The sequence below is a fragment of the Enhydra lutris genome, unplaced genomic scaffold, assembly GCF_002288905.1.
Source record: "Enhydra lutris kenyoni isolate GAN:26980312 unplaced genomic scaffold, ASM228890v2 scaffoldscaffold21, whole genome shotgun sequence".
NCBI lineage: Eukaryota > Metazoa > Chordata > Mammalia > Carnivora > Mustelidae > Enhydra > Enhydra lutris.
In genome coordinates, this window is record NW_019154105.1 from 36109893 (window position 1) to 36126204 (window position 16312).

Below are 16312 nucleotides of genomic sequence, written 5' to 3' on the forward strand. Positions count from 1 at the left end.
CTAGGAAAGAAAATTCCCCTTCAGGTCCTTACCATCGTATGCAACCACCTCACCAGAGTGGGGTGAAAAACAGACGGAATCAATGGGATAGTGCACGTGCATGTAGTAAACTACTGGAAGATGAGGGTTAATACCCTTTTCCTCAGGTTATAGTTCTCTGTCTTCGATACCATCATGATCTTGGTTTCCCAAAGGTCCTAACCAAGTAACTAATGTGAAACTATTTTGCAGGCCTGAAGCAGTCATCCCAATGTGAAGAAATGACATGCAAACTCTAAAGCCTTTCTAAATTATCCCAGCGCTGCTGCGGTGTTCGGTAAAGGACATACACCAACTGTAAGGAGCCTCAATCTGGGCAGTTGCATCACAGTGTGTCATTTTTCACAAGTGAAATGTGATGACGATGTACAGGTAACAGGCTTGGAACTTCTCTGGAAGTTTTTCATGTATTTTTAAATTATACTGTTAACAGTAAAACTCTTAAAAAGGTATTTTATGATTATATCACAGCAAGCAATTGTTAATAGAACAAAGAAGACAGGCTAAAAGACAAGTGAATTATTTAATTAAATATGCACAGCTATCGACTTTTTTTTTTTCCTTTTTAAAGATTTTATTTATTTCAGAGAGAGAGACACAGCGAGAGAGGGAACACAAGCAGGGGGAGTGGGAGAGGGAGAAGCAGGCTTCCCACCGAGCTGGGAGCCCGATGTGAGGCTCCATCCCAGGACCCTGGGATCATGACCTGAGCCGAAGGCAGACACTTAATGACTGAGCCACCCAGGCACCCCTCAATGTGTTTCTTAAAACAATGAGACTGAGGTATGTCCACTGAAGTCAGGCATTCTGGTACCACTTCTCTTACCAACTGGAATCAGATATTAATAATTCCTATGATCTTGAAGGTCTTGTTATACTTGAGAGGACTTTTTTCTTTTAGCCACGAGATTTTTCAGGAAAAATTCACCTATTTAGGAAAAACGAAAACACATTAATATCAATTTAATGTAAATTTCAGAATTATACTTCCGTGTTTCCCTTCTTTTTAATCAATTTTTTTTTTTTTTTTTTTTAATGTTAAGCTCTACGCCCAACATGGGGCTTGAACTCGTGACCTGGAGATCAAGAGGCGCACACTCCACCGACTGAGCCAGCCAGGCACCCCATTAGCTTTATCTTTTTTTTTTTTTAAGATTTTATTTATTTATTTTACAGAGAGAGACAGAGTGAGAGAGGGAACACAAGCAGGTGGAGTGGGAGAGGGAGAAGCAGCCTTCCCGCCCGGCAGGAAGCCCGATGCAGGGCTTGATCCTGGACCCCGGGATCATGACCTGAGCAGAAGGCAGATGCCCAATGATGGAGGCACCCAAGAGCCCTGCTTTATCTCTCTCTCTCTTTTTTAAAGTAAATTCTACCCCCATTGCTTACAAAAAAATTTTTTATCACTACAGTCTCTGTTATTCTTTCTAGTACCTCAATATTGTAAAGGTGACCCTATTATGTCTGTGGGTCTGCTTTTGAACATTTATTCCACTCTACATGTACTATCTATTCCTTGTCTCTGACAAAGCAATTGCTGTTGGCACGATTCATTTCAGAGAGCAATTCTGCTACGTTATTAGCCTGGATCTGATGTTTATAAAACAGGCCTCATTGCAGTTGAGCCGACTCATCTGATGGAATCCCGTTAGCTTATCCCCCTCTAGGGAGGCAAGAGCTCTTCATTTACAGCGGGCCTGCTCCCCACCCCCTTGGTTGTGCCTGTGCATTAAGACGGCTGCTTAGAGGGGGCACATTCCCTTCTCAGGTCATTAGGGTTCCATTTAGTGTCTCACTGTTCCAGCACGGCTCAGTGCTTATTGGCAGAGCCCAGCACCACAGGCCTGGTTTTATGAGGAGTCTGATGAACTTTGCTTTGTCATCTTAATATCCAAGTATAACTGCAGTGAGCGTATCTGTACCCAATCGCCAAGAATCCCAAGGTTCACAACCCAGCCAAGTAATGAAGAGTTAGCCACGCTCCTCCAGAACTTATCTAAATCTGGCAGGAGTAGAACCAACATTATCAGACCCTAGCCCATCAGCTGAGTCTAATTCTCTACCCAGTAGAATTCAATCTTTTACTGGTAACTCTAAAAAGTTCATAATTTACTTTCTTATAAATGTTAAAAATTTTCCTTAAAAAAAAGAAATAAAAACCCCTTTCAAATGATTTTACTTTACTCTAACCACTCTGGAAGCTGATGTTAGTTCTATCCTTTACAAAGGTTTTCAGCTTGCTGGCAGAATTCTTCTTGCTTGAAGAATAAATCACTTTATTGGCTTCTAAAGTCCCCACATCCTGTGAGTCAGTGTTGAGTCAAAGTCTTGGGTTTTATAACTAGGATAAGCTGTGGTTAGTTCATTGAAATGTCTTGAATTTCTTTACAGGAGCACACTGAGTATCACACATACATGAACATTAGTTTTTATCAAAAGAATGTGTGCTTAATTTAAATATATCTGTGATTGTTTTGAAAGATTTTATTTATTTATTTGACAGACAGAGATGACAAGTAGTCAGAGAGGCAGGCAGAGAGAGAGGAAGGGAAGCAGGCTCCCTGCTGAGCAGAGAGCCAGATGCGGGGCTCGATCCGAGGACCCTGAGATCATGACCCGAGCTGAAAGCAGAGGCCTTAACCCACTGAGCCACCCAGGCGCCCCTGTATCTGTGATTTAAGCCCAATATGTAACACAATCATGTAAAAGATCATTTACGGTAATCACGTAGTTTAGACCTACCCAAAAAATTAACTGTTATTCTTCAAGAAATTATAATTGTGAAGTCCAACTGATAGGGAAAACATTTTAAACATTTTTTGGATTAAATTCGGGCTTCAGATATGTTCTCATAGACTTTTTTTTTTTTCTAAAGGTTTTTATTTATTTATTTGAGAGAGAGACAGTGAGAGAGAGCATGAGAGGGGAGAAGGTCAGAGGGAACAGACTCCCCATGGAGCAGGGAGCCTGATGCGGGACTCGATCCCAGGACTCTGGGATCATGACCTGAGCTGAAGGCAGTCGCTTAACCAACTGAGCCACCCAGGCGCCCATGTTCTCATAGACTTTTTGATGGCCACGATCACATGACTTTTTAACCCTTGGAAAAGGCTTTTCTTTTCGTAAGTCAGCTCAAGCTACTAATTAAAATAAGAGCTGGAATTACAAAGTGAAATTACACTTTGTAATTTCTAGTGGCTAGTAAAAAGAGTCAAAATTTCTACATGGAAAAGAATCTTAAAATTTTTTTCTATTGCCTCTGGGAGAAAACCATAAAGATATTAATGGGTATGCAGCAATGCCGCCAAACCAGTACTTTCCAGGATTTAAAATGTCTGAAATTAGGAGTTTATTTAGAGATGCAGCTGGCATGGCTGTCAAATGAATATACATTTTTCAGAAAACCGTCTTATATACTTCACTGGTATCTGTGACTTCTGAATAACCTACTATTAAAAGCCACACAAAGAATAAGCTGATTACTCCTGTTTTCATCACAGTGGCTGAGCTAGAAAAGGGGAGGGGACTCTTTGTTTAAGGAAAAAAACAGGTTTAAGAGAAATTTTTCCTTAACATGTCCTCTATGGAGCAAAGTTCCTAAGGATGTTCCAAAAAACAATTTTTCCTTCAAAAAGCAAGCACAGCTATTATAATTTTAACGTGGAAACTTATGGTCTGAATAAAACTATCCCCCGCAATGTAACTTACCTGCTTTATATGAAGAACGCACCAGAGGGCCACTAGCTGTATAATGAAATCCAAGTTCATTTCCTACTTTTTCCCAGTATTTGAACTTTTCAGGAGTAATATACTCTTCAACCTACATTTAGAGAATTCATTCAGATAGATTTTAGAATTTCCCTAAAGCATTGTGATTCTGTAGAAAATCTATGCTCATGCATTCAGGATGGTTTTCACTTCATAATTTATCCAGTTGCCCAGAGGCTTTCACCTCTCCTTCCTCATAGGTAACCTGCCTTCTGGTTACTAGGCCTCTCTATCAGCACTTGATTACAGAGGGAAAACATCAATTTTGTAGTACATTAGCTGTTCTGAAAGTTGAAAAAGATGAGATCACCTACAGAGATTATATATCTGTATTCCCCCTTCATGGACTAACAGGTATAATCAAGAATTAATCACACCTATCGGGTTCTTGAGGACCAGACTTCCTTGTCTTGTCCTGTCTCTTGTGCTCAGCCCTGTGTCTGGCACAGGGTCACTACTCGACAAAAGTTTCCTGAATGAATGAATGTTCAATACGGAAACAAGAAGACAGGCTCTTCATTTTTACTTCACCTCTGGCTCTCACATAACTCTAAAACGAATCACGAGATGACCATGTGTGAATGAATGCAATTTCCCAACTATTTAATTCTTTTTCTGTACATTCACTTAAGTCACACAATTTTCAGGGCAGCAAAAATGTGCCAGTATTATCTGCTGGCTTTATGCCGACAAATGGGAACTGGGACTTGGAAATATACATGGAACATTACACTAGAAAGTCAGCAGCTTCTGAGTTGTACCTATGGATGACAAAGATTTAATTCAAACTACCAGCGAACGTTCGGCAACTCAAGATGGCAATACCTTAAGGTGGCGTTTTGTTGGCTGCATATATTGTCCTAAGGTCAAACAGTCCACATCGGCTTCCCGAAGTGCTACAGAAAAAAGGCACACATTACATTAGCAGATTTTTAAGTTTAAAAAAAAAATATTTTATTTTTAAGTAATCTCTACACCCAAAAGGGGGTATGAACTTACAATCCTGAGGTCAAGAGTTGCATGCTCCATAGATCGGACCAGCCAGGCACCCTAAAATTTTTTTAAGTAACCTCTATACCCAAAGTGGGATTCAAACTCTGAACCCTGAGATCTAGGGTCAGATGTTGGGGAGTAAGACTGTATCTCTCCATTCAAAAGAGTCAGGGAATATGAAAAAGATTGAAAACATAGGAATGAGAAAGATACTCATGAGGGGCTGACAGAAAGAAGGACAAGGTACTCTAATACTATGCAATAAATGCTCAAATATGGGTGAAGGGGTTTTGAGCAAGAGTCTGTTAGGCAGAAAAGAAGGGAACAGTATATGAAAGGCCTGAGATCACCTGTATTATAGACCAGACCTGCTATACGCAGCTTTACTAACTGTGCAAGATATGCTCTGGGGGATGTGATTTGACCTCTCACATATCGGAATCTTTCTAGTAAAACTGTAGTTTTACTCTAGTAAAGAGGAACTTTTCATTACTATTCACACTTGTTACTCTTAGAACCAGTAAGTAACTGCAAGTAGGCAAAGGATCCTCACGTAAGTAACAGGCTGTTTTGTTGGGGTTTTTTTGCAATTTACAAAGCCCAAGAATCACAAAGCATATGGGCTTATGAGACTAAGATTCAGCAAAGTCCAAAGCACATCATGTTATGTGACAATGTTACCAGTCGGCTCTTCCTCAAAGGCCTGGCTTCCTCTTACTCATCTCGTCAGTGCCTGTGAAGGCTCCTGGTACCTGGCTGGCTCTTACAACTAGGCAATGACTACATAAGACATGTGGATAAAATCTTATTTTCATTTGATTAAAGGGTGCAGAATAAAATGAGGTACAAATTTCATGTCCTGAGATTTCTGCGTATCATTCCATAATGTTCTAAGAAAACATACTTCTGGGTGCCTGGGTGGCTCAGTCGGTTAAGCACCTGCCTTTGGCTCAGGTCATGCTCTCTTGGTCCTGGGATCCTCACATTGCGCTCTCTGCTCAGCGGCGAGTCTGCTTCTCCCTTTTATCCTCCCTCTGTGCTCTCCCTCTCCCTCAAGTAAATACATAAAATCTTAAAAAGAAAAGAAAACATACTTCCTTTCCCTTTTATGCTGCTGTTATAATCATATCCTACACTTTGTTCTTACTGGCACTTTCATTGACACTATGGAGGAAATGTAACACGGCCTTCAAAATGGGGTTCCTGCTATTACTCAAATCAAATGAAAAAGAGTTTTCGTTTTTCAGTTTTTTTTTACCTTTCAGTGTTGCATATACTTGCTCATCATTTTCGCCTAAACCCAACATTATAGATGTTTTAGAAATCACATTGGGCCGAACCTCCTTGGCATGTTTCAGTACGTGCAGAGACTGGCTGAAATTGGCCCGGGGATCACGAACTTTCCTTGAAAACAGCAGAGCTGTTGTCAGCAAGAATAACCACAAGTTCAACTAAGTACATAGTTATGCAAGCCATCTGAAAGACCAGGAAAGGACATTCTGGACATTAAATTACACCATGTGGTTCAATACCAGCATTTGTGAACAAATATCTAGCTGTTACTTTTGTAAAGAAAATCAGGCTTCACTGGGCCCCAAGTTCTGTCTACTTTTAAGGCCTTTCAAGCCTGGGGCAGAGAAAACTAGAACAGAAGTAATTCAGTTTATGAATTACTCATTGAGAAAACCAAATTCGACGTGGAAAATGAGTGATTGTAAGGGATAGTCAAGAAAGAAGAGAAAAAGAGTAGAAGTAAGAAGATCTTAAAACTGGACAAAGGAAAAACTGTTTAACATGAATCCACATTTCAGAGGTCTGCAAGTTTTACGTTCAGTTCTTTTCTAAAGACCAAGCTGCCCCCTGCTGGTGAGTATGTGACACCGACACCTCTTAGGTAAAAATGCACGATTCTGGAATTTTCACTGGAAAGGATAATGTTTCTTAAGTGAAACCAAGGAAATTGGCACCCACTGGTGGTAGTATCATGAGAAATGACAGGGCTGGAGCAGGCTGTGTGTTAGACTTCAACAGCCACCAAGCCACCATATTTTAACTGGTGAGAAGGCCGAAAGGACAGAGTTGCTGATTAGTTGATATTAATCCAGCATTTGTTTGAATCCTAATGCACCTTTATTTTGTGTAACTGACTTGCTGTTATTTTTAATCAGAGACCAGTTCACAGGAAGAAAGGAAACCAATTTGTGAATTTAAAAATAACCACAAAACCGACAACACACAACACAATTACTCTAGAAAGTATTTCTCCATTGACTTTGTCATGTTCCCTAATGTTTATGATTTAGTGGAAATGCTGATTATTGTTTACCATACTTTTTCAAGTTCTATAATACAGACGATGTGTAGCAGCTACTAAGCTCACTGCCAAATATACTTTACTAAAATTAAATAAACATTAATTTTGCCTGTAAGTTAATTTTCTTTTTGAAATATGAATATGGTCATTAATGTGGCATAACGATCTGTAAATTTTCCTAATTATTAACATTATTAGAAAGAACAGTACCTACTTTTAAGGAGGTTGAAAATACATCTGAATGAGAACAGTGTTCCTTTTGTATCACTTATTGCATATTTTAGTGCCAAATGTGTTTTTTAAGTCTTTTCTTTTTAGAATTACAATCAGAGTAGTTGCTCTTGTATTATTTTTTCTTATTTTTGAAAACTATTCTTTGAAAAAAAGAACTCATTGGCACTTGCAATATGATACTATTTAAAAAAGGAAAAGATGCTCATGATGTGTGTCTGCACCAAAACATACACATGTGCGTATAAATACACACACTTAGGTTACAGTAATTGATATTACTGGGTGGAAATATTACGCTTGATACTTAGGCTCTTTTTGTTGGCTATTTTCTGATTTTCAGAGAATTTTCTGATTTTCCTATAATACATATATATTGCTTTTGTTAAGAAAAAAAAAAGAGCTCATTTTGTAAAAGTCAAATAGAAAGTCCTCCCCTGAAAAAAGTGAGAAAATAGAGCAGATTCCTGCCCTCCAAACTTGCCAGTGTTGCTCTGTACATGAAATCACCTTTGTAATTCTGGAACTGTTTCTATATTATGTGCATACACATCCAATCCTGACAGAACAACTTTTTCTATTGCTTTTAGATCTCCTCGGAAATCAGGGGTGAGACATTCCACAAGAATTTTTGGATTCCTATGGGGGGAAAAAAAAATAAAAGCATCAAACTGAGGCAAAGAATTGACAAGGCTATTGCTCAAAACAGAAATTACCAGTAATCATTTGGTATCGGTTTCAACACAGTAATCTTTAGAATCCTGCCAAGGAAAGCATGAACATCCAAACGTTCATATATAAACCATTACATGAAAAAAAAAATCCTGAACATCAAATATTATGTACACAGTGGTTAAAACAGATCTGCTGCAAATAATGATCAGAATAAATTTTGAGATTAATAGACGTATACTTCATTAAGCAGGTATTAAGATAATAATGTTGCTCAAAACAATTAAAATGTAAACATTACAACATGAAATATAAAATATCTTTTTATTCTTTGGAAAGTAAATTGGGACATTCCTTTTTTTTTTTTTTAATATTTTATTTATTTATTTGAGAGAGAGAGAGAGAGACAGTGAGAGAGAGCGTGAGCGAGGAGAAGGTCAGAGGGAGAAGCAGACTCCCCGTGGAGCTGGGAGCCCGATGCGGGACTCAATCCCAGGACTCCAGGATTATGACCTGAGCCGAAGGCATTCGCTTAACCAACTGAGCCACCCAGATGCCCTTTTTTTTTAATATTTAATTGGGACATTTCTTGTGTGAATGCAAATAGTATTCGATTGCTTTAACTCTGGTTTCTTTAAAAATTCATCATATAGTGTCATCTTCTTTTCCTCAGGCAAATATTTCACAAGTGCTGTGGGTTTTAAAAACGATTTTCTGAGCTGCTGAGTCATGAGTTTGCTTAAATGAAATACAAGTTAAACATTAATCTTCTTATTTATATTCTGGCTACATCTATGCATTCAAGCATTAAAATGTGAACTAGGTCATAGTGCTGTTCCCTTTGACAGCAGTAGAAATGACTAGGACAGCTGATAAATTTTTTCACAAACCCAATGGCAAAACTTCTGGAGCTGTTTCCTGAGAAAAGAGATGTAGAAAGGACCACATACATACCCTTTCATAGATAAGAGATGTTGAAAGAACACAGCTTATAACTCACTGTTTTTTTACTTGTAAAGCTGAGACTCATCAGTAGTTTGTGATATCAGTTTAGTGGGTTGTAAGCAGAACTTTTTTAAAGTAAACTATTAAAAAAACAGAAAACACTGGGGGATCATTAAAAAACATTTACTAGGGGCTGCCTGGGTGGTTCAGTGGGTTAAGCCTCTGCCTTCAGCTCAGGTCATGATCTCAGGGTCCTGGGATCGAGTCCCACATCGGGCTCTCTGCTAGGCGGGGAGCCTGCTCCTTCCTCTCTCTCTCTACTTGTGATCTCTCTCTGTCAAATAAATAAAATCTTTAAAAAAAACCAAACAAATTGGGACGCCTGGGTGGCTCAGTTGGTTAAGCAGCTGCCTTCGGCTCAGGTCATGATCCCAGTGTCCTGGGATCGAGTCCCACATCGGGCTCCTTGCTCATCAGGGAGCCTGCTTCTCCCTCTGCCTCTGCCTGCCATTCTGTCTGCCTGTGCTTGCTCTCTCTCCCTCTCTCTCTCTGACAAATAAATAAATAAAATCTTAAAAAAAAAAAAAAAAAACCAAACAAACCCCAAAAAACATTTACTAAGTGCCCGGTGCTCAACTAGCACTATGCTGTAGGAAGCAAGCGTAACTCCTTCTTTAGTGCTTTTTAAATAGATGGGATTAAATATTAATAAAATGTGGATCATGGGTAAATTTCCCAAGGCATATGAATATGGATACAATCTATATCAAGTATTGCATACTTTAACAATGTGGGAGATTATCTCCTTCTATATACTTCTAGATGATGACTTATTCACTACTAGTGCTGGGAAGTCTGCAGATTTATCCATCTTTTAAAAATTACTCCAAGTTAAAACTGCCACTCAAATATGATGGACAGGTTCTATGGCCTAAAGGTCCGTAAGTCTGTGCTGCTGAATCCCTAAAATTTTATGCAAATATGTATTTGTATGTTTGGATGGACTTTTTCTGGAAAAAAGAGCATGTAATTTCCAGGAGGTAATCAGAAGGGTTTTTAATCCCCTAAAAGGATAATGACCTCTACTTTAAGGTAAACACCTTAAAGAAACTGAATTCAGATGGGCTAAAGAAAAGTCCTCAAATTACACAAGCAAATGCAAAAAAAACCGAGTACCTTTCCTTTAAGTATGCTACAGTCTTCGCAAAATGCTCAGCTCCTCCATCGGGCAAATCTAGAAACAAAAGAGTCCACTGCTCAAGATGATGTCATAAGTTACTAAGGGCCAATTTCTGGAAGAGGCAATGATGACCGACTAACCATCTCGATCCACAGACGTCAAGACAACATAATCCAGACCCCACTCTGCAATTGCCTTTGCAGTGTTGTAGGGCTCCCTGGCATCCAGCGGAGGAGGATTTCTTGCAGTTTTAACAGAACAAAATCTGCAACCTCTTGTACATGTGTCACCCATCAGCTAGAACAGAAATGTTATAATTTAAAACACAAAGATGGATGACCCAAAAGAGCATATGCTGAGAGAATAAAGTGAGTTACAAAAAATGCATATAGTTTGATTCTGCTTATACGAAATTTGAAACATTCAAATTAAGGAATTTGTTGAGGAATACAAATACATATAACAAAACTGGAAAAAAAAAGGAAATGAGAAGTTCAGAATTAAAAACTGTTAAAAGGAGGGGCGCCTGGGTGGCTCAGCTGCTTAAGCATCTCAGCTCAGGTATAGATCTCAGGGTCAAGAGTTCAAGCCCCATGTTGAGCTCCAAGCTGGGTGTGGAGGCTCCTGAAAAAACAACTGTTAAAGGGAAAAAAAAGGTGATGGGATCAGGAAAGGTTGTACAGGGGGCTTCAAAGATAATGTTAATGTCCCACCCTCAAACTGGAGGTATCAGGCTGTCGATTACACTGTTACTCTTTAAAACCTCATATAGTGGGGTGCCTGGGTGGCTCAATGGGTTAAGCCTCTGCCTTGGGCTCAGGTCATGATCTCAGGGTCCTGGGATTGAGCCCTGCATTGGGCTCTCTGCTTGGCAGGGAGCCTGCTTCCCCCTCTCTCTCTTTGTCAAATAAATAACTAAATAATCTTTTAAAAAAAAGTAATAAAACCTCATATAGTGTATAAAGATTTTTTTTTTAAAGATTTTATTTATTTATTTGACACACAGAGATCACAAGGAAGCAAAGAGGCAGGCAGGGGCGGAGGGGTGGGAAGCAGGCTCCCCGCTGAGCAGAAAGCCCGATATGGGGCTCCATCCCAGGACCCTGGGATCATGACTTGAGCCAAAGGCAGAGGCCCCAACACACTGAGCCACCCAGGCGCCCCGTGTATAAAGATTCTTTTGTACCTATTTAATATTAATAAAAATGATCAGCCATTGCAGATCTTCTGGGGCCACCGGAGTTTCAAAGCTGAGAATGATGGGCTGAGATTTGGAGCTGAGATTTGAAAGCTCCTCTTTATATTTAACCCCTCCCCTTGGGGGCTGGGACTCATAGCTATGGTTCCACTATCCCATAGGGATTTATCGAAACAATGAACTCTTCCTAAAAACCAGTCATGAGCCAGTGGGGAAGGGCCAGACAAGGGATGAAACCAGAGATTTCCATCATGGAGTATTCAAAATCACTCCTTCCTTCAAGAACTTGGGTTTTGTAACTTGGATAAGCTCCACGGTCAGCTCTGTTTCATAAGAATCTTTGGTTCCTCAGGTGGATAGCCTCCTGCTCCTCATGTATAACTCAGACTTTCCCAGACAAGTATGAACTTTCAGCTGTACCCAATTTAGATTTAACCCCAGTATCTCAATCTCCAAACCCCTCCGGATAAACATGATAGAGTGCACAGTTAGTACCAATTCTGACTCCACCGTATTAAGACTATATATCTCACTCTTTGTCATTTAACTCGCAGGGCCCGCCTCCTGGGGGAGGAGCTTATGTCTCTACCTCCCCTGCTGTTCAGGTTGGCCATGTGATTTGCTTTGACCAACAGAATGACAGCAGCCATGGCCAAGGAGATGCCTCAAATGTTCCTGGATGGTTGGCTTGCCCTCTGGTGCTCTTTCCATTCTTCATGATGAAGAATTTGGTGTAGAGACCTGCTGATCTAAGGAAAATAAAGCTCTGTGGAGCAGACCTGAACCCTGAGACCTCAACCTACTTCCTGCAGTCCAGTTTTAGCCCAGTCGAGATCAGCTGTACCCCAGGCAACTGAAGGGTCATGAGAGAGAAAAATAAATGCTTATTATTGTTTAGGGGGGAAAAAGTTAAGCAATCATGAATAACATTTCCAAAAATTAATAGAGGAGATATCTCAAGGCAGCACGTGATTAACTGTCAGATATATGGAAAAATCAAAAACAGATTTATTCAGAGAAGGATGAGAGCACATCAGCCTAGATTATTCTATCAGACTTTTTTCCTTCATATTTCTCATAAATTCATATGTAACAAAAAATCTGGTCAGAGACTCAGAATGCACATTTTGAGGAGAAAGACATAAAATATTCCTCTCAGCTTCTAGACTAAAACTTTTGAGTCCGAGGTTGTTCTTACCATGATTGTGGCTGTGGCGGTGGCATATTCTCCACCTCCCCAACACTCTCCAATGTTGGGACATCGAGCTTCCTCACACACCTGGGAATAATAAGGAATGGAATACAATCAAGTTGGAAATATTAACCAACTAAGCAAATTAGTGATCAGGCATTTTAAACTATCCATTCTTTACAATGTATTTATGAAGAAATTCACTATTCAAAAATGTTATTAAACTGCCAAACTGTATATATATTAGGATCCCATTTTTATTTTTATTTATTTTTATTTTTTATTTATTTATTTTTTTAGGATCCCATTTTTAAATCAAAAACAACATGAATATGGGGCACCTGGATGGCTCAGTGGGTTGGGCCTCTGCCTTCGGGTGGCGTCATGGGATCGAGCCCCATATCGGGCTCCCTGCTTGGTGGGGGGCCTGCTTCTCCCTCTCTCATTCCCCCTGCTTGTATTCCCTCTCTCGCTGTGTCTCTCTCTGTCAAATAAATAAATAAAACCTAAAAAAAAAAAAAAAAAAAGAATGTATATATTTCACATGTGCAAAGAAGGTCTGGATGGAAATATGCTAAAAAATGAAAGTGGTGTAGTTAACATTTGGGACGGCATACATGATGCTTCACATTTAACATTATATTTTTTCCAGTAAGTGTGTATTTAATTTGTAATATAAAATATACACAAAACCCCCTCATTTCCTAAATTGCGGGGAAAGAATCTTTTTTTTTGTATTATTAAATCTGAAATTAAGAAATACAATTAATTTTTGTTTCTTTTTTGCAAGGAAAATGACTATAAAAAATTTTTTTGAGATTTTATTTATTTGTTAGAGAGAGAGGGACAGAGAAAGAGCATGCACAGAAGCAGGGGGAGCAGCAGGCAGAAGGATAAGCAGGCTCCCTGCTGAGCAAGGAGCCTGATGCCGATGCTGGACTCCATCCCAGGACCCTGGACTCATGATGTGGGCTGAAGGCAGACACTTAACCAACTGAGCCACCCAGGTGTCCTTAAAAATTTTTTTAAATTTTATTTTAAAGTAATCTCTACACCTAACATGGGGTTTGAACTCACAACTTCAAGATCAAAAGTTGCATGCTCTACTGACTGAGACAGCCAGGTGCCCTGGGGGAAAATCATTTTTTAAATATATTTCCATTCCTGATAATAATGCATCCCTAAATATCTTTTTCACTTTCCTTGCTGTTTTTGATATGCGCTTTATTAAAGTTTAAGGAACACATATGCAGAAACACTATGACTTTCAGTTAAGAGGAACATTTAACACTCTGAAACTTACTGTATGGAGATTCAAATTCCGCAATGTATTTTTCAGTTTATTGTAATTTTTCCCCATGGGAATCTCTGTCTTTAGCCACGGAGGTAGTCTTAACCTGAGGAAAGCCAAACATAACTATCCATTAACAAATATGTTCCCAAATAATCACGCAGCTTTGCTCTATAACAATTCTTACTTCAGAGTTGTTTTTTTTTTTTGCCCCATAATCCTGGACTAACTCTTCTAATTTCTGCCAGAAGAGTAAGAACAGAGAATCAAATTTAGTCTCGTTCAAACCACTTCAGAACACACTCATAATTGTGTCTAACAGAGCAATATGCTCATGTCTACCTTTTGCAAAGTCGCAGAGTAAAACCATCCTAATGAAGGAATGAGGAAGTTTCTGAACATCACATTCCCCAGTGAATAATATTGACAAAAAGTTCTATATTTGGTCAGAGAAAGGAGAGATCCCCCAAGTGTACTTTCTGCTCTGCATTCCAGATTTATGATGGTTATTACTGAAAAAAATCTAAAATTTGGAGAGAAGAATATGTTTCCTCAGGTTCCCCTTGACTTATATCCACTTGTGGAGTATAAGTTGTTGGGTAAGGTCTCTCCCAGAACAATGTGCCCTCTGTGTGAAATTCCCTCACCATTCTTTTGAATTAAGGCAAGGTATCCATAGGACATATGTACATAGAAGCAACAAGTTAGATCATCAATACGCAGTAACAATGAAAATTTCATCAAGATCTAATCGACTAGTAGCAAGGTGATAATGTTTGTTCTATGCAGAAATTTTATGCTGAATGCACAATGGGATGGCTAAGTCCTAGGAAGATTGAAGAACAACTATCAAAAAGCACAGAGAAGAGGATTCCAACAATTTTAGCTATTTACCTGTTCTATGTCTGTATCACTTCTAATGATTTTTAGCTAAATTTGCCAAGTCTGATTTAAATTATAAGCTAGAGCTTGGTTATATGTGAATATAATGCACAATGAAGGAATTTATCTCAAAATTTCAATTACCTTTCTCCCTTCTGGCGTTTTAAGTTTCCTTTATATTCATCCCACTTGCTCTTGTCCACAAGATCACCAGATAAAAAATCTTGAAGGTCTGGTCCATTTTGTAAGAATTCCTTTTTTTTATCTGGCAGGGAACTTACTGCTCTGACTGGACTGCATAAGTATCTTCCAAATATCTAAAGAGAGTTCATTAGGACATGTTTTTAGTGAAATTTGAAGTAACTTAGTTTGAACCTACTTTAATACCTAAAAGAGAGGGTAAAACCAGAGAAATGATACAGAAAGTATGTCGAACAATTTAAAAGCTTTGTGTATGAGCTCAGAATCTAGGATTTAAGTCTCAAGAACAAAGGAAACCTAAAAGAGAATGGGAGCTAACAGTTTACTGCTAGAGATACAACAGATTTGGAAACCTTTGGAACTGGCTAACATGTCACACTTTCATGTAACCCACTTAACTACTAACAGTCTGTCTTTCATAAAGTTTAAACTGCAATAACTGGAGATGCCACAGCTCTGCATTTTCCGCTCTTGAGTCGAGTCAAGGACGTATGAAAGGAAATTTGCATTAAGTCTCTCCTATCAGGGCTTTGGATAGGCATAGTGTTAAAATGTAGAGGTAACGCTCAGTTGGTTTTAGAGAGCTGGAAGGAGGGAAACCAAACCTAATGTTTTAATTTTTTAGATTACATTCTATGTTTGAACACGGTAGTCGCTCAATTTCCATTTGTTGACCATAAGAAAACACTGGTTTCTAGATCTGAACACGAACGTGTACAAGATAGCCAAAACACTAAAATTCACGAGTCAGTACATGCAACACAAGAGAACCGTCAACAATTAAAAAAGAATGCCTGTTGGGGTGCTGCGGTATTGCTACTGCATTGGATCACTCTGCCTCTAAAGGCAGAACACAGGCTTTTGTTCTCACTGCCCAGACCGGTGTCTAATACAAAGACAGACCCGAACATAAATTTGGCATGCTCAACGCCGTGCTCCTATAATGCTCCAACTAATACAGGGTTCAGATCACTCTGATACGCGGGGCGGGTTGGCGGGGGTGGAGGGGAGCCCTCATCGCCTGCCAGAGAGACCTACAAACCAATACCAGAGACTCTACACGATCGTGTGTCGGGAGAATTAAATGAGATACTACATGAAAATTTTTAGAACAGCATCTAGCTCAAGTAAACGCTAGTAAGTGCTGGCCTTATTATTGGGCACTCTAATGAGCTGGGAGCCCCTCCACCCCGGGCCCGCACCCTGCTCGCCCCGCCGCTCACCCGGGGCCCCACGATGCAGGCGGAGCCCCCGCAGAGTAGAGACATCCCTCTCTTTTTTTGCCTAGGAGGGTCGAGGGATCACTAATTCCTGGGAAAGACAGATCAACACACCGTCGCTCGGTTTATGACGAGAAACGTGAGCCACCACAGAACCAGCGGGACTTGAGCTGCTCCGCGATTGGC

General features: G+C 39.6%; 1 protein-coding gene across 3 annotated transcripts; it reads right to left on the reverse strand.

The window, feature by feature from the left end:
* Positions 1-606: 606 nt before the first annotated feature.
* Positions 607-16306, reverse strand: LOC111148983 (lipoic acid synthetase). Of its 3 annotated transcripts, XM_022505845.1 has the most exons (11): positions 16130-16306; positions 14850-15022; positions 13836-13929; positions 12539-12619; positions 10283-10439; positions 10139-10196; positions 7856-7984; positions 6059-6204; positions 4633-4703; positions 3748-3859; positions 607-967 (listed from the first exon to the last, which is right to left on the reverse strand). In XM_022505845.1, the coding sequence occupies exons 1-11, from the start codon at positions 16172-16174 to the stop codon at positions 912-914; spliced, it is 1122 nt and encodes a 373-aa protein (XP_022361553.1). In that variant the 5' UTR covers positions 16175-16306; the 3' UTR covers positions 607-911. The 3 variants fall into 3 exon arrangements, with proteins under 3 accessions (XP_022361553.1, XP_022361554.1, XP_022361555.1); XM_022505846.1 differs by lacking the exon at positions 7856-7984 and having other exon boundaries at positions 753-967; XM_022505847.1 differs by lacking the exons at positions 607-967; positions 3748-3859; positions 4633-4703; ... (3 more) ...; positions 10283-10439; positions 13836-13929 and having other exon boundaries at positions 12535-12619; positions 16130-16235.
* Between the last annotated feature and the right edge of the window lie 6 nt (positions 16307-16312).

Bases quoted from the DNA above. Each gene is read 5' to 3' on its own strand.
- LOC111148983 (XM_022505845.1), bottom strand. From the start codon at position 16,174: ATGTCTCTACTCTGCGGGGGCTCCGCCTGCATCGTGGGGCCCCGG. The intron at 12,620-13,835 runs GTAAGTTTCAGA...TATTATTCCCAG, and splicing joins GGAATTTGAATCTCCATACA to GTGTGTGAGGAAGCTCGATG. The intron at 6,205-7,855 runs GTGATTTCATGT...GCTGTTTTCAAG, and splicing joins ACAGTTCCAGAATTACAAAG to GAAAGTTCGTGATCCCCGGG.